Below are 19,347 nucleotides of genomic sequence, written 5' to 3'. Positions count from 1 at the left end.
CCTCTTCCCCCCTTTTCTTCACTCCTTCATTCCCTTTTTCCTTCCTTGTGGGAGATGACTTGTCTGTGATGTTTGGCATGACTTGTACTAGCTTGGAACTCTAAAAAATTGTAAAGAGCTTGCAGAGAGTGGAATAGCGATTTCTCACAAAGAGATACTTAATTTAGCATTAACCGAGTGTTTAGGATTTTATCTTCACAGTGTAAGAGTTTCTGTTTTAGCTGGCCAGTAGTCTTAATTCAGAAAATTTTTTCACATAATTGGCGATCCTGAAGCAGTTCAGATGGAATGCTTTCTCATCCTCCATTAGCCACACACGTGCTCCTAAAATTACCCAGGTATTTCAGCAGATAAACATGCGTATTCTGGGCACCCACTAGAATTGTTGTATTTTTCATTCATGTCAAATGCAAACATTCCCTTCTCCCCAACAAAATTCCATTTGTTTCTTGTAGATTTGCATTTAGAGGCAGATTTTCTAGCTAGTGCAAAGTTCCGGGTAACTACTTTTTGCTACTGGAAGCCCTAGCAAAAGCACTTCCCAGTGCCCAGCTCTGCTCCTGGGCTAGTCCCCTTTTCCTGCTGAAGAGTAATTAGCACTCCCTGCAAATGCGCATCAAGCACTTGTGCCTCACCACTTGCTACCTGTGTGACCTCAGTCAAATTACCTCATCTCTCTGTGCTTTGGTTTCCTCATCCAAGATAAGGCTCTCTGGCTGCCAGTCATACGTAATCCCTCCAGACATCTGGTGCTGCTTCTTAGTAGTGCTGAATCAGAATATGTGGAAGCAGGAAGGTCAGAATTGGTGTTATATGATCCATCTATATATGAAGATATGAATTTATTCCTTCTTTGATTCATTTCACGAAACTGGCCATTGTTAAGTTGCCGCTTGGGCTGCATCTTCTCTTTTTCATCTCTGATCACTCCCTGGTATCCGAGTGATTCCCAGCCCCCTGCATGCCCAGACTCCTGCCCAAGTGAGATGCGCTGACCCAGCCTGCCCACTCCAGCAGGGTCCCTCTCCTAGCCCACTCTTTATACCTTCCGCCCATCAAAGCTACCTTGTTCTCTGTCCCATTCCCTTTTATGGCTCCTAGATGACAAACCAGCTAATCTAGTAAACTAATTGGAGCTGTGTTGGTGACCATATTGGTAATAATGATAATTATTCCTTTTTGAGCTTCTAATTCGGTTCTGGCACAATGCTGGGAACTGCATTTACATTATCTTATTTAATCTTCACACGACACAACAATCCACTTCTGAGTAAAGAACGCTGAGGTTCAGAAAGGTTACATAAGTTGGCTATGGTTGGGGGTAAAAGGGACAAAACCGGGATTCAGGCCCAGGTAGTCAAACTTTAAATTTGTGATCTTGCCCCACCTTGCCCCACAATGTTCCGCTCGTAATGACTTAATGTATGGCTTTTTCCCATACCGTTTCCATTTTAATAGGAATCATCAACATCTTAGTAAAAGGAGTGAATACCAGGAGCATCTCAGACTACCAGGGTGAGATGGTTTTGAAAAAAGAGTACTTTGCAGTTCCCATAGGACCTCAGGATAGAGAGCTGTTTGCTTTTGAGAGTTGTTCACAGACATTCAAAGTGACCCTTGAATATTTCTAATTCAAAAATCAGTACCCACATTTCTAACACTCACCTTAAGCCAAAATCAGTAGTTTACCTGGGCCAGGTGCAGCTGCTCCTGCCTGTAATCCCAGCAATTTGTGAGGCTGAGGCAGGAGGACCACTTGAGCCCAGGAGTTCCAGACCAGCCTGGACAACATAGTGAGACTTCATCTCTACAAAGAATGAAGGCAAAATTAGCCAGGCATGGAGACACATGCCTGTGGTCCCAGCTACTTGGCAGGCTGATGTGGGAAGATCGCTTGAGCCCAGGAAATTGATGCTGCAGTGAGCTGAGATTGCACCACTGCCCTCCAGCCTGGGTGACAGAGTAAGAACCTGTCTCCAAAAAAAAAAAAAAAAATGGTGAATGGTTTTAAAATCAGAGTCCACTGGGCCAGGCACGGTGGCTCACGCCTGTAATCCCAGCACTTTGGGAGGCCAAGGCGGGTGGATCACGAGGTCGGGAGATAGAGACCATCCTGGCTAACATGGTGAAACCCTCTCTCTACTAAAAATACAAAAAATTAGCCGGGCATGGTGGCGGGCGCCTGTAGTCCCAGCTACTCGGGAGGCTGAGGCAGGAGAATGGCGTGAACCCAGGAGGTAGAGCTTGCAGTGAGCCGAGATTGCACCACTGCACTCCAGCCTGGGCAACAGAGTGAGACACCATCTCAAAAATAAAAAAATAAAAAAATCATCAGGGTCTACTGTGCCCAATACCTGGTCCCTGTCACAGCCAAGGTACTGAAAAGGTTGCAAATATCTAAGTAAAACCCTATATTAGGCTCACAAACTTGTGGAATTGTTATTTTTAGTGATGTTATTGATGACTTAATTCATTTTATTTGTAATGATAGCCTTTTCCGTGGTTGATCAGTTAAGAACTGGTTACATGGCATCTCAATGTCTGCAGCGTGTCCAGTCCAATTCAATAACCATTTGAATCCCAGAGTTGTGGACAATCCTCATTGACAATTTATGACTAACAAAATGGCAAAAACGTTAAGGATACCTTAGGCTAATTTGAAACTGAGCAGAATATAAGGAATTCCATTACTTTATTTGTGGATTACTTTTGTTAACTAGGCAACAATGATATCATAGATGCCCTGAAGATGCCTGGAGTTAGGTCAGGCCATTGTCAAATTGATTTTATGATTTACATGGGCCCTGCATGTTGGAGCATATTCTCTTTCTCTCTTACCCAGCTTTGTAACAAGCAGAACCTACTTTTTAGTGAAATGCATGATGGCCTCCTTGTCTTATGACTTCCTTGAGTATAGTTTTGTTCCTTCTGTAGCTACCTTCTTTTATGGTTCAGGTAAAAGTCTTTCTTTAGTAGAAGAGAAAAAGGGAATTTAAAAATAAAAGGTCTCTAACCCTATTATTTGGATCAGTGTTTCTCCAAGCTGGACTTTGGGGAGCAGGGAAGCAGTTGCTGCAAGGAGAATGATGGCCACTAGCTTTCTGGGTTGTATCAGCGAAATCTTCTCTGGTCCTTCTTCTGCCTGTCTGTTGTCCATGGCTGGACCCATTTATGGAGCTGGACAAAACCATCCAGCAGGTTCACCTGCTACCTCTCCTGCTTGTCTGTCCCTATTAGTATCTCCTCCAGCTTTGGAGTCATGCAGCCTTGTGCTGATGTCAACCACATATTGGTCATGAAACCCTAGGAAAGTTATTTAATCTGTCTGAACCTCATTTTTCTCATTCATCTAAAGGGAAAATAGTCCTGACTTTCAGGGTTCTGATGGATATCCAATAAAATAGCATGGTATAAGTGCCCAGCGACATGCCTAGAGCATAGTAAGCGCTCCACAGATGTGAGTTCCCCTCCTGTCAGCCGCTCCTTCACACAGAGCTGTTCTGACAGTGTGCAGAGGAGGGTCTGATTTACAGCTTGAGGTCATGGGGGAGCTCTCTGGTTAGGAGATGAGAGTGAAGCAGGGGAAGTTCAGGCATTTTCATGCCGTTCAAGCTCTTTTGACTGTGCTTTTGACTAACTTAATTCCCAAACTTGACAGGCAAAAGAAACTGAACTAAGTAAACTCATCTCTTCTAAGGCTTTTTATCCCAGCTGCTGCCTTGAGAAGGTTCTTGCTATTTCAGAGAAGAGCAATCATGACACCAAACAGTCATTATCCTGCCCAGTTATCTCAGAACCCACGTTGCCTGGGTAGCAGTGGCTCCAAAACAAAGAAATACTGAGAGATTTGTCAATTCTGAGAAACTAATTTGACTTACGTTAGCCAAGAGCCAGGTTTTCATTTTATTGAATAGACCTTTTCCTTCACTAATTGGCTCTCCATTTTGTGAATGTGGCTGGGCAAAGAGGGTCAGACATGGACCCTGCTTGGTTTGCAATTCATCTAGAGGCTTTCCTAAAACATCAGGCACCCCAGCTTCCTGTTGAAGCCAACAGGTTTTCAACAGCCTCTTTGTTGATGTCTTTCCATAAGAATGATGTCTGAGCTTGCTCTAGGAAACATTCCAGGTCCACTCTGATTTATGAGGGCACTTTCCAGTTTCAGCATGTAAGGTGCTTGGTACATTAGCCTTAATCCTCAGGATTCTTCATTCTTCAATAAACACAGAGCCAGGAACAATGGCTCATGCCTCTATCCCAGCTACTTGGGAAGCTGAGGTGGGAGGATTGCTTGAGACCAAGTGTTCAAGACCATCTTGGGCAACACAGCAACATACTATCTCTAAAAAGGAAATTTAAAAAAATAGGTAGATAGACAGACAGACAGAATGTGCATTTATGGTCCAGGGGTCAAATTTGGTACAAAGACATGAGTTTATTTTCCTTTGTTTATCCCCATTTTTATTATTAAATTATTTATACAGCAGAGTTGAAGTAATTTTACAGTGAACCCTCATAGCCCCCATTCAACCATTAACATTTTACTATACTTGGCTTATCACATATACTTGGTTTATCCATCTACCCCTCTCTCTAGCCATCCATCAATCTTTATTTTTTGATACATTTCAAATTAATTTGCAGACATCAGTATACTTCCTCCTAAATATTTCAGTGTGCTAGAATAAGAAATGCAGTTCAGGTGCAGTGGTTTATACCCATAATCCCAGCACTTTGGGAGGCTGAAGTGGGAGGATCACTTAAGCCCAGGAATTTGAGACGAGCTTGAGCAACAACATAGAGAAACCCCAGCTCTACAAAAAATTAAAAACAAGAAAATGTTAGCTGAGCATGATGGCACGTACTTGTGGTCCCAGCTGCTTAGGAGACTGAAGTGGGAAAATCGCTTGAGCTTGGGAGGTCAAGACTGCAGTGAGTGGAGATCATGCTACCCATACTCCAGCCTGGGTAACAGAGCAAGACCCCTTCTCAAAAAAATTGTTTTAATAATCACTATAAAATTAATTAAAAAGAGAAATACACAGATTTAAAATGTACATTCACTGAGTTTTGACCAATGCATGCACCTGTGTAACCCAAACCTCTATCAGTAGAGCACTGCTACCCCCAGAAAGTTTCCTCATACCCCTTGTAAGTCCCCATCTGCAGAAGCAAGCACCCTTCTGAATTTTTCTATCATTAATTAGTTTTGTCTGTTCTAGAATATCATATAAATGGAATCATTAGGTTGTTCTTTTTTTCTATATACTTCTTTCACTCACCATAATGTTTTTGAGATTTATCCAAGTTGTTGCATGCATCAGTAATGTCTTCCTTTGTATTGCTAAGTAATATTCCATTCTATGAATATATCACAGTTGATCCATTCTCATTTTGATGGATGCTTGGCTTGTTTCAAGTTTCCTAGTTAACATGATAAAGCTGCTAAGAACATACCTAGGCAAGTCTTTTTTCATTTCTCTTGGGTAAATACCTAGGAGTAGAATTTCTGGGTCATAGAATAGGCATATATTTGGTTTTATAATAAATTATCAAAATTTTTCTGAAGCAGTTGTACCATTTCCCATCAACAATGTATTAATATTAATATGAGAGTTCCAGTAACTCTAAATCTTAGCCAACATTTGATGTTATCAGTCAGCTCTTCTAATGGGTGTATAGTGGTGCCTCATTGTGGTTTTAATTTGCATTTTCCTGTTAATGAATGATGTAAAGCACTTTTCCATTATATGGTGATTTTATTAAAAATTTAATTAACATACCATTGTTTAAAAATCAAGAGTTTTACATAAGGATCCTAATTCTCAGCTGTTCATGAAATATTAAAGGACCTAGCAAAACTGGGCTCATATTTCCACATGGGAACAATCAACAGAAGTCACGAAGTAGCTGTGCCTTTAGGGGAACTGTTCTTTGGTTTCCCAGAGTCCCTCACCCACCCCATAACTCCCTAGTTGTCCATTATCATTTATCAACACATTTGCACTGTTGTTTTCCTTCTTGTTAAGAGGAAAGTGAGAGTTTCTTGAACCCACATCATTATCAATCTAGGAAGATTAAAGGTGGATCAAGAGGACCTTATATTTCAAGAAAAGTAGAAAACCACATTTCTTTGTGGTAATGAAAAAATGTTCCTACAATGTTTAATATGTAAATTAAATGAGTCGATTTTAAAAGGTTGCCACTTAAAGCTTTATAAGGAAACTGCCTAGCTTTACTCCTTTTTATTATCTGCCTGGTCCCTTCAGGATTTTGAGTTTGTAACTCCTATAATAGAACACTTAAAACTGACACATTATGTCTCAAGGCTGCACTAACTGGGGCTTATTTAGATATACATAGGAATCTAATTTCATGTCCTTTTACTGAAAAAGGAAAAAAAAAAAGCCACTCCAATAATACTTCATTTAGAATATTTTATGTGTTATGAAACATTGAGACTAAAAAAAAATTGTTTCACTTTCTCAAATTATATAATTTTGTTTTTAATTCCAGGATTGTAAGTGGAAAATGTATATGGAGATGGATGGGGATGAAATTGCAATAACCTACATAAAAGATGTGACATTCAACACTAACCTACCTGATGCGGAGATTTTAAAGATGACAAAGGTAGGGTTCTATTTACGGCTTAAAAGCTCTTTTGAATTCACAGATATCAAACAAAGACATTAAAATACCCCAGCAGTGTGCTTTTGTGCTTGTCCATGCTCACATCAGCTCAGCCTCGAGCTGGCTGTTGAAAGGCACATTTTATTTAGCAGATTGAGATCATAATAGGTTTTTGTTAAAATTCCACTTATGCTGTGTGAACTAAAAGCACTGCAAAAGGTATCATTTAATTGTTTAAAATTTTTTTCTTCTATATTTCTTTATGCTTACTCTGTCATTTATTAAAGGAAGGAAAATGTGAACAATGAAAATATTTACTTCAAATTTTGAGTACTTTTAAACTTTGGAAAACTTATACTTTCTTGGTTGAGAAAGACTTTCTTGGTTGAGGTCAATTCCCTGAAGGACTGAGATGAGGTTAATTATGAGGCACACATTGAAGTCTTAATGGCTTCCTTAAGTCCACACTATGAATTCCTGGAGTGACTAGAAAGCATGCTACTACTCCAGGGCCAGTGGGAAGCATGCTGAGGAAAACACTGAAGAAAGACTTGCGGAAATGCTTAGCTCGCTCCTCAAAATGGAAAAAAAATTCAATTCTGTCCCAATCATACTGGAAAAATACATATGAGACTTCAGTTGTAGAAGGTCAACAACTTCAGGTGAATAACCATGAAGTCAACAGGACAGTCACCCTGGCCTCACATAATCCGCTAACTGTGATACACTATTAACCAGGCCTTTGGTTTCAGTGAAGAAAGTGGGGCTTGTAGCAAAGAACCCAGGTACAAACATAAGTAGGGAACTAAAATGGTTCTTCAAAGACATGCATTAGAGAGAACACATTGCTTTAGAGAGAAGACATTGTAAATGTGTTCTCTTCATAGGCATTAGAATGCTAAACAACCAAGTCATTTTAATTTACAAGTGGACATCAAGCAGATTGATTTGATATTCATTGTTGGATTCCACTGTGTATCTAGGAGTTATTTCCATGGCATTATTTATCTGTAAGGGTTATGACTTGGTTTTACCTTTTTCTTATTTTGTTGGGACATAATATGTTGTCTTGAAGACTGGAAAGATATTTTCTTTCTTCCCCACCCATGCCGTGGAGTTGTAAAACTGAATATAAGTGTTTCTGCTATCATGCCATACATACGAAATCACACAGCAACATTAACAGGCTTATAGGAAAACTAGAACTGGGACAGACCAATCAAAAGTTATAGAATTTTTAAACATCAACAGAAACAATAACAATCCTAATTTAAAACAAATAAACAACAACAACAACAAAAAACTAGCCCAGGTTGGGTGCAGTGGCTCATACCTGTAATCCCTGCACTTTGGGAGGCTGAGGTGAGCAGATCACTTGAGACCAGGAGTTGGAGACCAGCCTGGACAACATAGTGAAACCCCGTCTCTACTAAAAATACAAAAAATGAGCCAGGTGTGGTGGCATGCTCCTGTAATCCCAGCTACTTGAGAGGCCAAGGCTTGAGAATCACTTGAACCTGGGAGGAAGAGTTTGCAATGAGCCAAGATTGCGCCTCTACACTCCAGCCTGGGCAACAGAGTGAGACTCAGTCTCAAAGAAAACCTAGCCCAGCTAAATCTCTATCACATTTTCTTTGAACCCAGCTCACGGTCAGTCATTCCTTTGCAGCCTTAAACCTGAAGTGAAAGGGGGATGGGAAGAGAGTGCAGCTTATTTCTGAGGCTGTTTTCATCATAATTAAAATAGTATCAAAGGCACAGGCTTCCTCACTAATCCTTTGTTTTAATATAGTGGGAAAACATAACCATGGTTTCTTCATGTGTATGTGCAGCTTTGCTGGATAGTGTGATGTTATGGAAAGCAGAGTGATTGTTGAAGCCACTGAACCAGCCACGGCTTTACTCAAGGAAAGCACTTCTGGGTCTTCTCATATTGCTATGGATTTCTCTTAACTGTGGGAAAGTTTTCCAACTGATGCTTCAAACTTTAGCATGAATTAATGACATAATGATAGGACTGAGTGATAGCAAATGTTATATCGGAAAAGAAGATTGTGGGAGGCCGTGACTAGCTATTTACAAATACACAAAAGGATGTCTTATGAAAAGCAAAACTCCAAACATTCGCATGTTGTGAGTGATCACATGAGAACCGACAAGGCTTTCATGATAATCTGATGTTATGCCCCTGTTTGCTAATTGTGTATGGCACAACTGGCCTCAAAGAAACATACTATAGTAGAGCAGACTGTGTTATGGTACTACACCATCCTAACTTTTGTTTTTCAGCCACCATTTGTAATGGAGAAGTGGATTGTAGGAATAGCAAAAAATCAGACTGTGGAGTGCACTGTCACATATGAGGTAAGCTCTGGGGGCAAGAGGCTGGTGGCCCCACCAACAGTGAATGAATATAAATTTATCTGTTACCTCAGAGCATATAATTTATTGGAATGTATTGGGAGATAAACCAACCATCATGACCATGGGAAGATCAATATAATTTATCTAACAACATGTTGGGAAGAAAAGAGAACAGGATAAACTTACCCAGATAGAGACTGAGGTAGTGCTTCATTCATTCATTAGTTATGGACTGAACACCTTCTGTATACCATGTCAGATGTTTGGTATTAGGGATACTAATACTTAATACTAATTTTTTTTTTAAGTCAACAAGATCTTTGTGGCTGGTGGGACATACACCTTACAAGGTACATAAACCTGGTGGGAGTGGGTGGAAGGCAACAGTTATAGTACAGTCTTGGTACTCCTGGAGATATTAGTGTGCACCCACCACCAAAGGGACATGCATTTCATTCATTCATCCAGTTCATTCATTCAAGAAACATTTATTAAGGATCTACTACGAACCAGGCACTGTTACAGATGCTTATACCAGTTTGATCACACTAACTTCATGTAAATCAATACTGAAAAATATCAGCCAGGTGCAGTGGCTCACACCTGTAATCTCAGCACTTTGGGAGGCTGAGGTGGGCAGATCACTTGAGCCCAAGAGTTTGAGACCAGCCTGGGCAACATTATGAAACCCTATCTCTACAAAAAATACAAAAAACAGCCGGGTGTGGTGGCACATGTCTGTGGCCCCAGCTACTCGGGAGGTTGAGGTGGGGGGATTGCTTGAGCCCAGGAGGTTGAGGCTGCAGTGAGCCAAGATCACATCACTGCACTCCAGCCTGGGTGGCACAGTCAGACCCCTGTCTCCAGGAAAAAAAAAAAAAAAAATACTGAAAGATATTATTATCCTCATTTTGCAGATAGGAAAAACAGGCTCAGAGAGATGAAAGGAAGGCCTGAGGTATGAGGTACTCACTGACAGAATTGTTGAAGTCACTTCCATGTTTTCTAACTATAAAAAAATACCTTCTGCTCTTCCCTGGCTACCCTGTTAGCTCCCAGTGGCTGCAGTAAGATGAAGTCCACTTCAAAGAGGACTTTGTGAATGTGGCATTTTGATAGTTTCCTCGGCTGCCAGGATTTGGCTTTTCAGTATTAGAAATACAAACTCTGGGCCAGGCATGGTGGCTCATGCCTGTAATCCCAGCACTTTGGGAGACTGAGGCAGGTGGATCACCTGAGGTCAGGAGTTCGAGACTAGCCTGGTCAACATGGTAAAACCTCATCTCTACTAATAATACAAAAATTAGCTGGGCATGGTGGTGCATGCCTATAATCCCAGCTACTCAGGAGACTGAGGCAGGAGAATCGCTTGAACCCAGGAGGCGGAGGTTGCGGTGAGTCAAGATTGTGCCATTACACTCCAGCCTGGGAGACAAGAGCAAAACTCTGTCTCAAAAAAAAAAAAAAAAAACAACAACTCTGGCCAGGCTGGAAGCCAAAAAGGTTTACAGCAGTTATTTATCCTCACCTGCTGGGGTGCACAGGTTGTCAGGCATCTGAGAAGAAGTTACATTATTTGTCAAAGCATTGCTTGCAAGGTGCAAAACCCAAACAAAAGAGGCTGGTTGGTCTTGAGGAACTTGGAATCTAGACTAGACTATTCTAAAGTCTGTTAACTGGTCCTCACTACCCAGGAAAAGCCTTCTTGTTAGTAATCGGACAATTAGAACAACCAGATTCTATCTCTGCCTGCCTTAGATAGTTTTGGAGATAGCACACCCAGTTCTCTTTTTCTTCTTCTCTCTCCCTCCTCCTTCTTTTTTAGACCTCATGATGATATGCCACTTTTGTCTGGGTTTCTCACTTCAGAGTTTTTAAAAACAGATTTCCCTAACCATATTGAATCCTGGAGACTCTTTAACTGACATTGATTGGTGACAGCTAGTGAGGAGGGAGATTTCAGGACAAGATGTGTCTTGACCTAGTGTCCTCTTCCTGGTCCCCATTTCTTACTTCTTGATCCTGTCTCACTTTTGCCTCTGAGACCGCTCCCCCTCCATGTAGGTGATTTGCCCCATCACATTCATTCAGTTCCCTTGATGATCTGAATTCACTCTTAGGCAAACATGGTGCTCACATTTTCATTTATTCAACAAAATATCTGTCTTTAAGTACTATAAACAGAAGAGGTAAATTTTTATTTCTTATTAAACAAAGAGGTAAGTTGAGATTTGTCAAATATAATAAATTCTGGGAGAAGACAACCATATTTTTAGCTATTATAGTTTACTAAGAAATATATGTTATAATCCATTAGGGAATAAGTGCTATAACCCACTAAGAAATACAGTGGTTAAACATTTTCTTTTCATCAAATGAGCGTATTTGGGCCAACTGTTCAGAATATTTTCCTAGTGCATTATGATAGTGTTCTAAGAAGTGAAATTGAAGTGATATAATAACCTGGATGTCTTTCTTTCCTATTTTATATGTGTTTGTCTATTTGGTTATATGTTTCTTTCTTTTTTTTTTTTTTTTTTTTTTTTACCAGAGTGATGTTAGAACTCCAAAAAGCACTAAACATGTCCATTCGATTCAGTGGAGTAGAACAAAACCTCAGGATGAAGTGAAAGCAGTCCAACTTGCCATTCAGACATTATTCACCAATTCAGATGGCAACCCCGGAAGTAGGTCTGACTCAAGTAAGTTAGTGTTCCCGTATTAGATGTGTGCTAGATTCCAGAAACTTAATTATGACATTTTCAGATGATCTGAAGACTCAGAGGATACCACCTCAATCAGTTACGATCTATCTTTGAGCTTCAAGTAGCCGAAAACCCAGTTTCAACTGCCTTACTCCAATAGTTTCCCAAGTGTGGCCCCAGGACCAGCAGCATCGGGATCACCTGTGAACTTACTAGAAATCCAGATCCTCAGGCCCAAACCCAGACTTACTGAATCAGAACTCTGGGGGTAGGACCTGCAATCTGCATTTTAAGGAGCCTTCCCGGTGATTAAGAAGAGCTCTAAAGTCCTTAAACCACTGATTTAAACTGTAATAAAATTTATTATCTTCCATAACAAGAAGTTCAGAGGTAGGGCAGGCTCCAGGTGCAGTAAGATAAGCCGGCTCAACCATATTCAGATAGTGGAATGAACCTTCCCTTCTTTCCGCCCTGCCATGCTCAATAGGCTGCCTGTGCCCTCGGCTCCTCTCCTGTTTACAGTCATCACACAAAGATATGGCAATGTCCAGAGGAAATCCCTACCTGTTCTTATATATAGGAGTAAGGAAAACTTTTCTAGAAACCCCCAAAAGACTACCCCTCACCAATTCTGCTTTGGCCAGAATAGAGCAACTTGTCCATCCCTAAACATAGCATGAGCACATCTGACTTAAACTAATTAAAGTCGATCCCTGGAGCCAGAATGCGGTCAACTCTCCCGATCACATGGCTACATGGAGGGGGTTGGAGACTGAGCAAAATCAGGGTTCTATTGGAAGCCAAAATTCCAGAGAAGTCAATGGGAGGGAAAGAAGGCATTGTGAATCTGTATGATACTGCTCATGTGAAGTATCCACAGTAGTCAAAGTCATAGAAACAGGAAGTAGAAGATAGTTAACAAGTGGGAGTCGGGGGGCAGGGGAGAAGGGAAGGCAAAAGGGCAAAGAGGAACTTAGAGATTAGTGGGTCTAGAGTTTCAGTGTTGCAAGATGAAACAATTATAGAGATCTGTTGCACAACAATGTGAATATACTAACAGTACTGAACTATAGGCTTAAAAATGGCTAGGATGGGCCGGGCGGTGGCTCAAGCCTGTAATCCCAGCACTTCGGGAGGCCGAGGCGGGCGGATCAGAAGGTCAGGAAATCGAGACCATCCTGGCTAACACGGTGAAACCCCGTCTCTACTAAAAATACAAAAAATTAGCCGGGCGAGGTGGCGGGCGCTTGTAGTCCCAGCTACTCGGGAGGCTGAGGTGGGAGAATGGCCTGAACCCGGGAGGCGGAGCTTGCAGTGAGCTGAGATCCGGCCACTGAACTCCAGCCTGGGCGACAGAGGGAGACTGTCTCAAAAAAAAAAAAAGAAGGCTAGGATGGAAAAATGTGGTTGTGACCACAATAAAATACACACATACACACAATAACAACAACAAAAGCAGGCGTTGTGCTGCACTGAAGCCTGGGAGGAGTCTCTGGAATTGTCTGGACAAGTCACTCACCGCAGAGGTATGGGTCACCTGTGCTCAGGCAGTGAGGGAGACAGAGACATGCATGCTCTGATACCCTCCACACGCGTCATCTGTGTGAGCAGAGGGTGGAGTAGCTGAGGAAGCTGAGGCTGGGAGGACCACCCAGGAGCTCCAGTAACATTGTTCAGGCTTGGGGGTAAACAGCAAAGATCTCAGGTGTGAGGAACTTGCTTATTCACTGAAATATAACTTACTAAATGGTCCTTGTCAATTCCCCATTTTCTTTTATCTTAACTTCTTCCTACTTGCCAACGCAGCTTCATTTTTTTATGCTGAAAATACTTCTTATTCCCAAGCCTCAGGATCTCTCCTCTGGACACATGAACGGTCTTTCTTTCAAACAATCTCTAGCTGTCTCAACCTTCAGAGCCTCATTTATTTTATCTGCATTTAGGGTCCTTGAGGTTTTAAAAGTGCAGGTTGCAAAAAAAAACCTTTTGTTTACTAAACTTGCCCCTGCTACCTGAACATACTTTCTAGAAGTGAGAACACAACTATGTAGGAAGAAGATGGGATTTAGATGCAGGACTTGGTATTATTGACTGAGTGATCTTGGGCAAGTTATTTGACCTCCCAAGCTTCCTCATTTATAGAATAAGACTATTAGTGTTTACCTAAGAAGATTATTGAGAGGATTAAATCAGATAGTGGAAGGAAAGCCCATGGAACAATGCCAAGCACATAGCATAGATTGACTAAGTGTAAATGTCCTTATTTTGTAAAGTATTTGTAATAAAGGAAATGTCCTTATACGTAGCCTAGAATTTCTATGAATGGTAAAGCTTAGAGCATCCCAAACAGCCTTGAATTATCCTAAAACAGGCGTATGAATTAGGCATGCAGCTTTACTGTGGCTTCAAAGATGCTCATTTCCATTTCTCCCGCAGGTGCTGATTGCCAGTGGTTAGATACTCTGAGGATGCGGCAGATTGCATCCAACACTTCTTTACAGCGTTCCCAGAGCAATCCTATTCTGGGGTCACCATTCTTCTCATACCTTGATGGCCAGGATTCCTATGCTGCTGCTGTGAGACGGACCCAGGTGCCCATTAAGTATCAACAGATTACACCTGTGAACCAGTCCAGAAGCTCCTCTCCTACCCAGTATGGACTGACCAAAAACTTCTCTTCCCTGCATCTCAGCTCTAGGGACAGTGGCTTTTCCAGTGGCAATACTGACACCTCTTCAGAGAGGGGTCGATACTCAGACAGAAGCAGGAACAAATATGGACGTGGTAGTATATCACTCAATTCTTCTCCTAGAGGAAGATACACTGGAAAAAGTCAGCATCCCACTCCTTCAAGAGGAAGATATCCCGGAAAGTTCTACAGGGTTTCTCAGTCAGCACTCAATCCTCACCAGTCGCCTGACTTCAAGAGAAGCCCTAGAGACCTCCACCAACCCAACATCATACCAGGGATGCCTTTGCACCCTGAGACTGACTCAAGAGCCAGTGAAGAGGAGAGCAAAGTCAGCGAAGGGGGCTGGACAAAAGTGGAATACCGGAAAAAGCCCCACAGGCCCTCTCCCGCCAAAACCAATAAAGAGAGAGCCAGAGGGGACCACCGTGGATGGAGAAACTTTTGATGAATTGAACTACATGAGTTTTTCTAAGCAGGTTAAAAAAAAAAAAAGAAATGTAATGGTTTTTGATAATATGATCCCTTCATATTGAATTAACAAAAGACAACACTTCCATTTTGGGATTGGAAAATACCTTTTAATTGAGACTATAGCCAAACCAGGGTCAAAATTATGGATATTGGTTACCCAGTGATCATAACTAGGCTTGAAAATCACTACACGTATTTTCTCCCTTGAGTGAACATTTTTAGAGGAAAGATTATGCCATTTTTTTACCCTAACCACTGATATTCTGGTTAGCAGGGCCAGGATGAGGGTAAGGCAAATAAGGTCAACAAAAAAAAAAACAAATTTTTAGGTAATGACAGAATGAGTGTTACTGATTTTTCCTTTTGACTGAGGATGCAATATGGCCTGGCAAGGCACTGTTACTGATCTTGTCTTTAACATTTATATTTTGTTCATCATAATTTTTTTTCATTTGTTTTATTTTTTAAAATATTGAATTAAAATATCATTTAGCTTGATTGTCGAGTGTTTGGGGTTTTTTTGTTGTTTCTTTTTGTTTTCTTTCCTTCTTCCCCCCCCCCCCGCTTTTTTTTTTTTTTTTTTTTTTTTTTTTTGATGTCCCCTTAAATTTTGTGCCCAAGACAGGTTCCTCACTCATCTCACCCTTTGGCTCAGCCCTGCTGGTTAGCATTTAGTATTTATTTTAGTAAGATACTTGTGTTTTTATGATGGTCAGAGTTGAACTGATCTGGCTTGTCATTTTTCAGTAATAAAAAAAGTTACTGAATTTAATGTTGATTATGATGCATATCTCATTCCTATACGATTTATCAGAAACCAAAGATTTAAATTGCCTGGATTTGTGGTTCTTTCTCTCCCTAAGTTCCCAGGGACTGCTTTCAAATATTATTTTCTAAATTTCTACAAAGAAGGAGCAAGGAGGATAAAACAACACTCCATAAAGGCCTCTTGGGATGTCAGAAATCTAAAATCTAAAAGAGAACAGACGCAGAGCAAGATAATAACGTCACAAGCTAAAAGCCAGAAAAATTTAAAATTACCAACATCCTTGTTGGAGTCAGACAGTAAATATCAGCCTTGCAGCAAGACAGCTCTGAGCAGCTGTGGGCAAAGAGGTAAACCGGTGGGGGTGCAAGGAGACTGTCTGCAGCTTAGGGCAGAAATGGTGGGATCCAACTTGTGAAATGCTTCATGTTTTACAAACCAAAAAGTCAGGTAGCAACAAACTTATTATATGTCAAATCAATAAATGTTACTTTCAATATTCTGAGATTCTGTGCAACATTCACTAACCCTGTTTAGCATTCACTAAACCCTACATAGGATTCTCAGTGTTCTGTAGAAATCCAAAGGACACTCTTCTAATTCTGTGGATTTGAATTCTTTTTTAAAAGAAGCTGGTCATCAGAGTACATGCATATGTTCTCAGGGTAGCTGCCCTGCTGTGTGTGATACATTACTTGAGGCCTGGTGGGGAAAACTGTATTTCGGTAGCATTAAAGTCAAAGTAGGCGGGGCATGGTGGCTCACACCTGTAATCCCAACACTTTGGGAGACTGAGGCAGGAGGATTCCTTGAGCCCAGGAGTTCAAGGTCAGCCTGGGTCACCAGCCTATCTGGGTCAGATAGGGAGACACCATCTCTACAAAAAAATACAAAAATTAGTTGAGCATGGTGGCATATGCTTGTAGTCCCAGCCACTCAGGAGACTGAGGCAGGAAGATCACTTGAGCCTGGCAGGTCAAGGCTGTAGTAAGACGTGACTGCACTGCAGGCTGGGCAACAGACCAAGACTCTGTCTCGATCAATCAATACTAAAGTCAAAGTTATAGGAAGTGACCTTTATTTACAAGGGAAGTTGTCATCACCTAAACATTGATTCAACAACTTGATTTTCTAAAAGTTTTATTGTGTGCCAAATGCATTTACAAGCAAAGCAATGGGAATGGTGTAATCAGTTCGTGAGGGCCTCTTTTCCATCATGTGTAACCAGCTTCTAAGGTTTTCAGCTCCACCATGATCCTTTCTCATGAAGCTAGCAAGCACAGCCTGTTTTCAATTATTTTCCATTTTGTCCTTCATTTAAATTTAAAGAAAAGTAGACTAATGCAAAACATGCTATCTTAGTATCATGCTGTTTCTAAATAAGCAATAAAATATTTTCTGTGAGTAGAATTTTTGGATAGATGAACAGTTTTGACTGAGTCACTCTGAAAGGAGTGGAAAGTATGGCCTTAATTGTGAAACAAAATTTGCATTCTGGGGAATTATTGAAGAGTCTAGTTTAAAAGGCACTATAAAAATCATTGCTAGTTTCATGCTACTTTCCTCCATCTTGCTTTCTTCGGTTATGGGGTAGGGAATCCAAGCTGGTAATAAAGTAACTCAATGATCTCAGCCCTATTTAGTGCAGTCAATGACTGCAAAGAGGTTATTCCACCAGCCCACAAAACTGACCACTTCGTAATATCTCACGGAAAAATACTTGTCAGCATCAATGCTCCCAGTCAAAATCAAAGTAAGAACATCTGCAGTCTGCTTCTTGACTGTAAAGAAATAATAAGTTGGATATTCTCTTTTTTTTTTTTTTTTTTTTCTAATGATGTTTATTCACCAAAAGTCACTTGCCAGGTTGAAAGATGAACGTAAGTGAACAGCAAAGCAGGGATTAATGGGATTTTTTTTCCCCCATAAAAATAAATCAGTAGCCAACAATGAGAAACTGTATTAGTTGCAAGGGGTGAGGTTAAGACCAAAAAAAAAAAAAGAAGAAGAAAAGAAAAAGGAAAGGGATATTAGGATTAGGAGGAAAAAATTACAGTAGAAACAAATCGAAAGAGTATATCTTGGACGGGGCACCTCTAAATGTGGCAATTTTCCCTCAATAGGCTTCAGAGGTAGTTTGGAAGTACCAAGTCTATAATGGTTGCTACCATAGAGGTGGTCTTTATTCCAGGCAAAGCCCAGACAAAGCAGGATGGTTAGATCTTTGCACAGTCACCGCATTAGCAATACAATGGACCTAGGCTGAATACTTTGATAATTCCAAAACTGTATAGGAGAACTGGGGATTTTTTTTTTTAATCAAGGACTACTTTAGAAAGAAATATAATTATCAATTGTTTTCAGCCAATTTATAATGAACATAGCTCATAAAAATAATAAAAATTAAAATGTAATACTTAAAGCTATTTACAGTAAAATTCAGAACAGTAAAATCTGACCTGGGAAAATGAAGTTCTTACCTGATTTATAGTAACTATAAAGGAAAACTCACAGTGGCAGAACCTATAATTGGTAACATGCAGTATGAATAACAACAAAAAATTGATATGCAACATCTTCATTGTAAAATTTAAATCGAAAATAATTGATTCCATGGGAAAAAATCAGTACAATAAAAAATGTGGCCAGCGGGCACGGTGGCTCAAGCCTGTAATCCCAGCACTTTGGGAGGCCAAGACGGGCGGATCACGAGGTCAGGAGATGGAGACCATCCTGGCTAACACCGTGAAACCCCGTCTCTACTAAAAAATACAAAAGCTAGCCGGGCGAGGTGGCGGGCGCCTGTAGTCCCAGCTACTAGGGAGGCTGAGGCAGGAGAATGGCGTAAACCCGGGAGGCCGAGCTTGCAGTGAGCTGAGATCTGGCCACTGCACTCCAGCCCGGGAGACAGAGCGAGACTCCGTCTCAAAAAAAAAAAAAAAGAAAAGAAAAGAAAATGTGGCCAGGTGTAGTGGCTCACACCTGTTATCCCAGCACATTGGGAGGCTGAGGCAGGAGGATCCCATAAGCCCAGGAGTTTGAAACATGGGCAACATAATGAGACCCGGTGTCTACAAAATGTACAAAAATTAGTGCGATGTGGTGGCACATGTTTGTAGTCCCAGCTACTGGGGAGGCTGAGGTGGGAGGATCCCTTAAGCCCAGGAGTCTGAGGCTGCAGTGAGCCAAGATCATGCCACTGCACTCCAGCCTGGGTGACAGAGTGGGACCTTGTCTCAAAAAAATAATAATATACAAATGGGAAACAGCATTATGTTGGATAGGAAACCAATCGGGAAATTAAATAGACATAATGACATTCATTCCATGAAATACTTTCTTGACAAAAACATTTCTCAATATTTATATAATTCAGATCAAAATGTTTTATGTATAGGTAGAGTCAAAATGTCTCCAGGATCAAAACAGTAGGGTCAGAATCTCCAATAGTTCAAAATGGCAGGGTCAAAACATCCTGGATACACCTCAAGGCATTCTGACTTAACTGCAACTTTTCCAATTCAGTTGTACCAAAATATTTTATATTTCATAAGCTTTTTAAGTACCTTCTCTACAATTTATCTTTACACTTCAACAAGTTCGTACAGATGTGGTATGTTTCTACTCTGGCTCTCAGAAACTACTCAGTTTTAAGATGTCATGATGTAGCTGTGCCACCTTGTTCAGGATGTAACCTCCCTGAAATTTTAAATTAT

The 19,347-nt window shown here is 40.8% G+C and overlaps 1 protein-coding gene across 3 annotated transcripts in view; it reads left to right on the top strand.

The window, feature by feature from the left end:
- Positions 1-14,886, top strand: part of MAP3K20 (mitogen-activated protein kinase kinase kinase 20) — a 193,374-nt gene extending 178,488 nt beyond the window's left edge. For all 3 annotated transcript variants that reach the window (XM_017856968.1, XM_017856969.1, XM_017856970.1), the window contains 4 exons: positions 6,517-6,633; positions 8,923-8,997; positions 11,549-11,699; positions 14,139-14,886. In XM_017856968.1, the coding sequence (XP_017712457.1) occupies positions 6,517-6,633; positions 8,923-8,997; positions 11,549-11,699; positions 14,139-14,839 (1,044 nt within the window). In that variant the 3' untranslated portion in view covers positions 14,840-14,886. The remainder of the gene's footprint in view (positions 1-6,516; positions 6,634-8,922; positions 8,998-11,548; positions 11,700-14,138) is intronic.
- Positions 14,887-19,347: the final 4,461 nt, after the last annotated feature.

Source organism: Rhinopithecus bieti, unplaced genomic scaffold, assembly GCF_001698545.2.
Source record: "Rhinopithecus bieti isolate Rb0 unplaced genomic scaffold, ASM169854v2 scaffold_43749, whole genome shotgun sequence".
NCBI lineage: Eukaryota > Metazoa > Chordata > Mammalia > Primates > Cercopithecidae > Rhinopithecus > Rhinopithecus bieti.
This window is presented reverse-complemented; position numbering and strand designations above follow the sequence as displayed.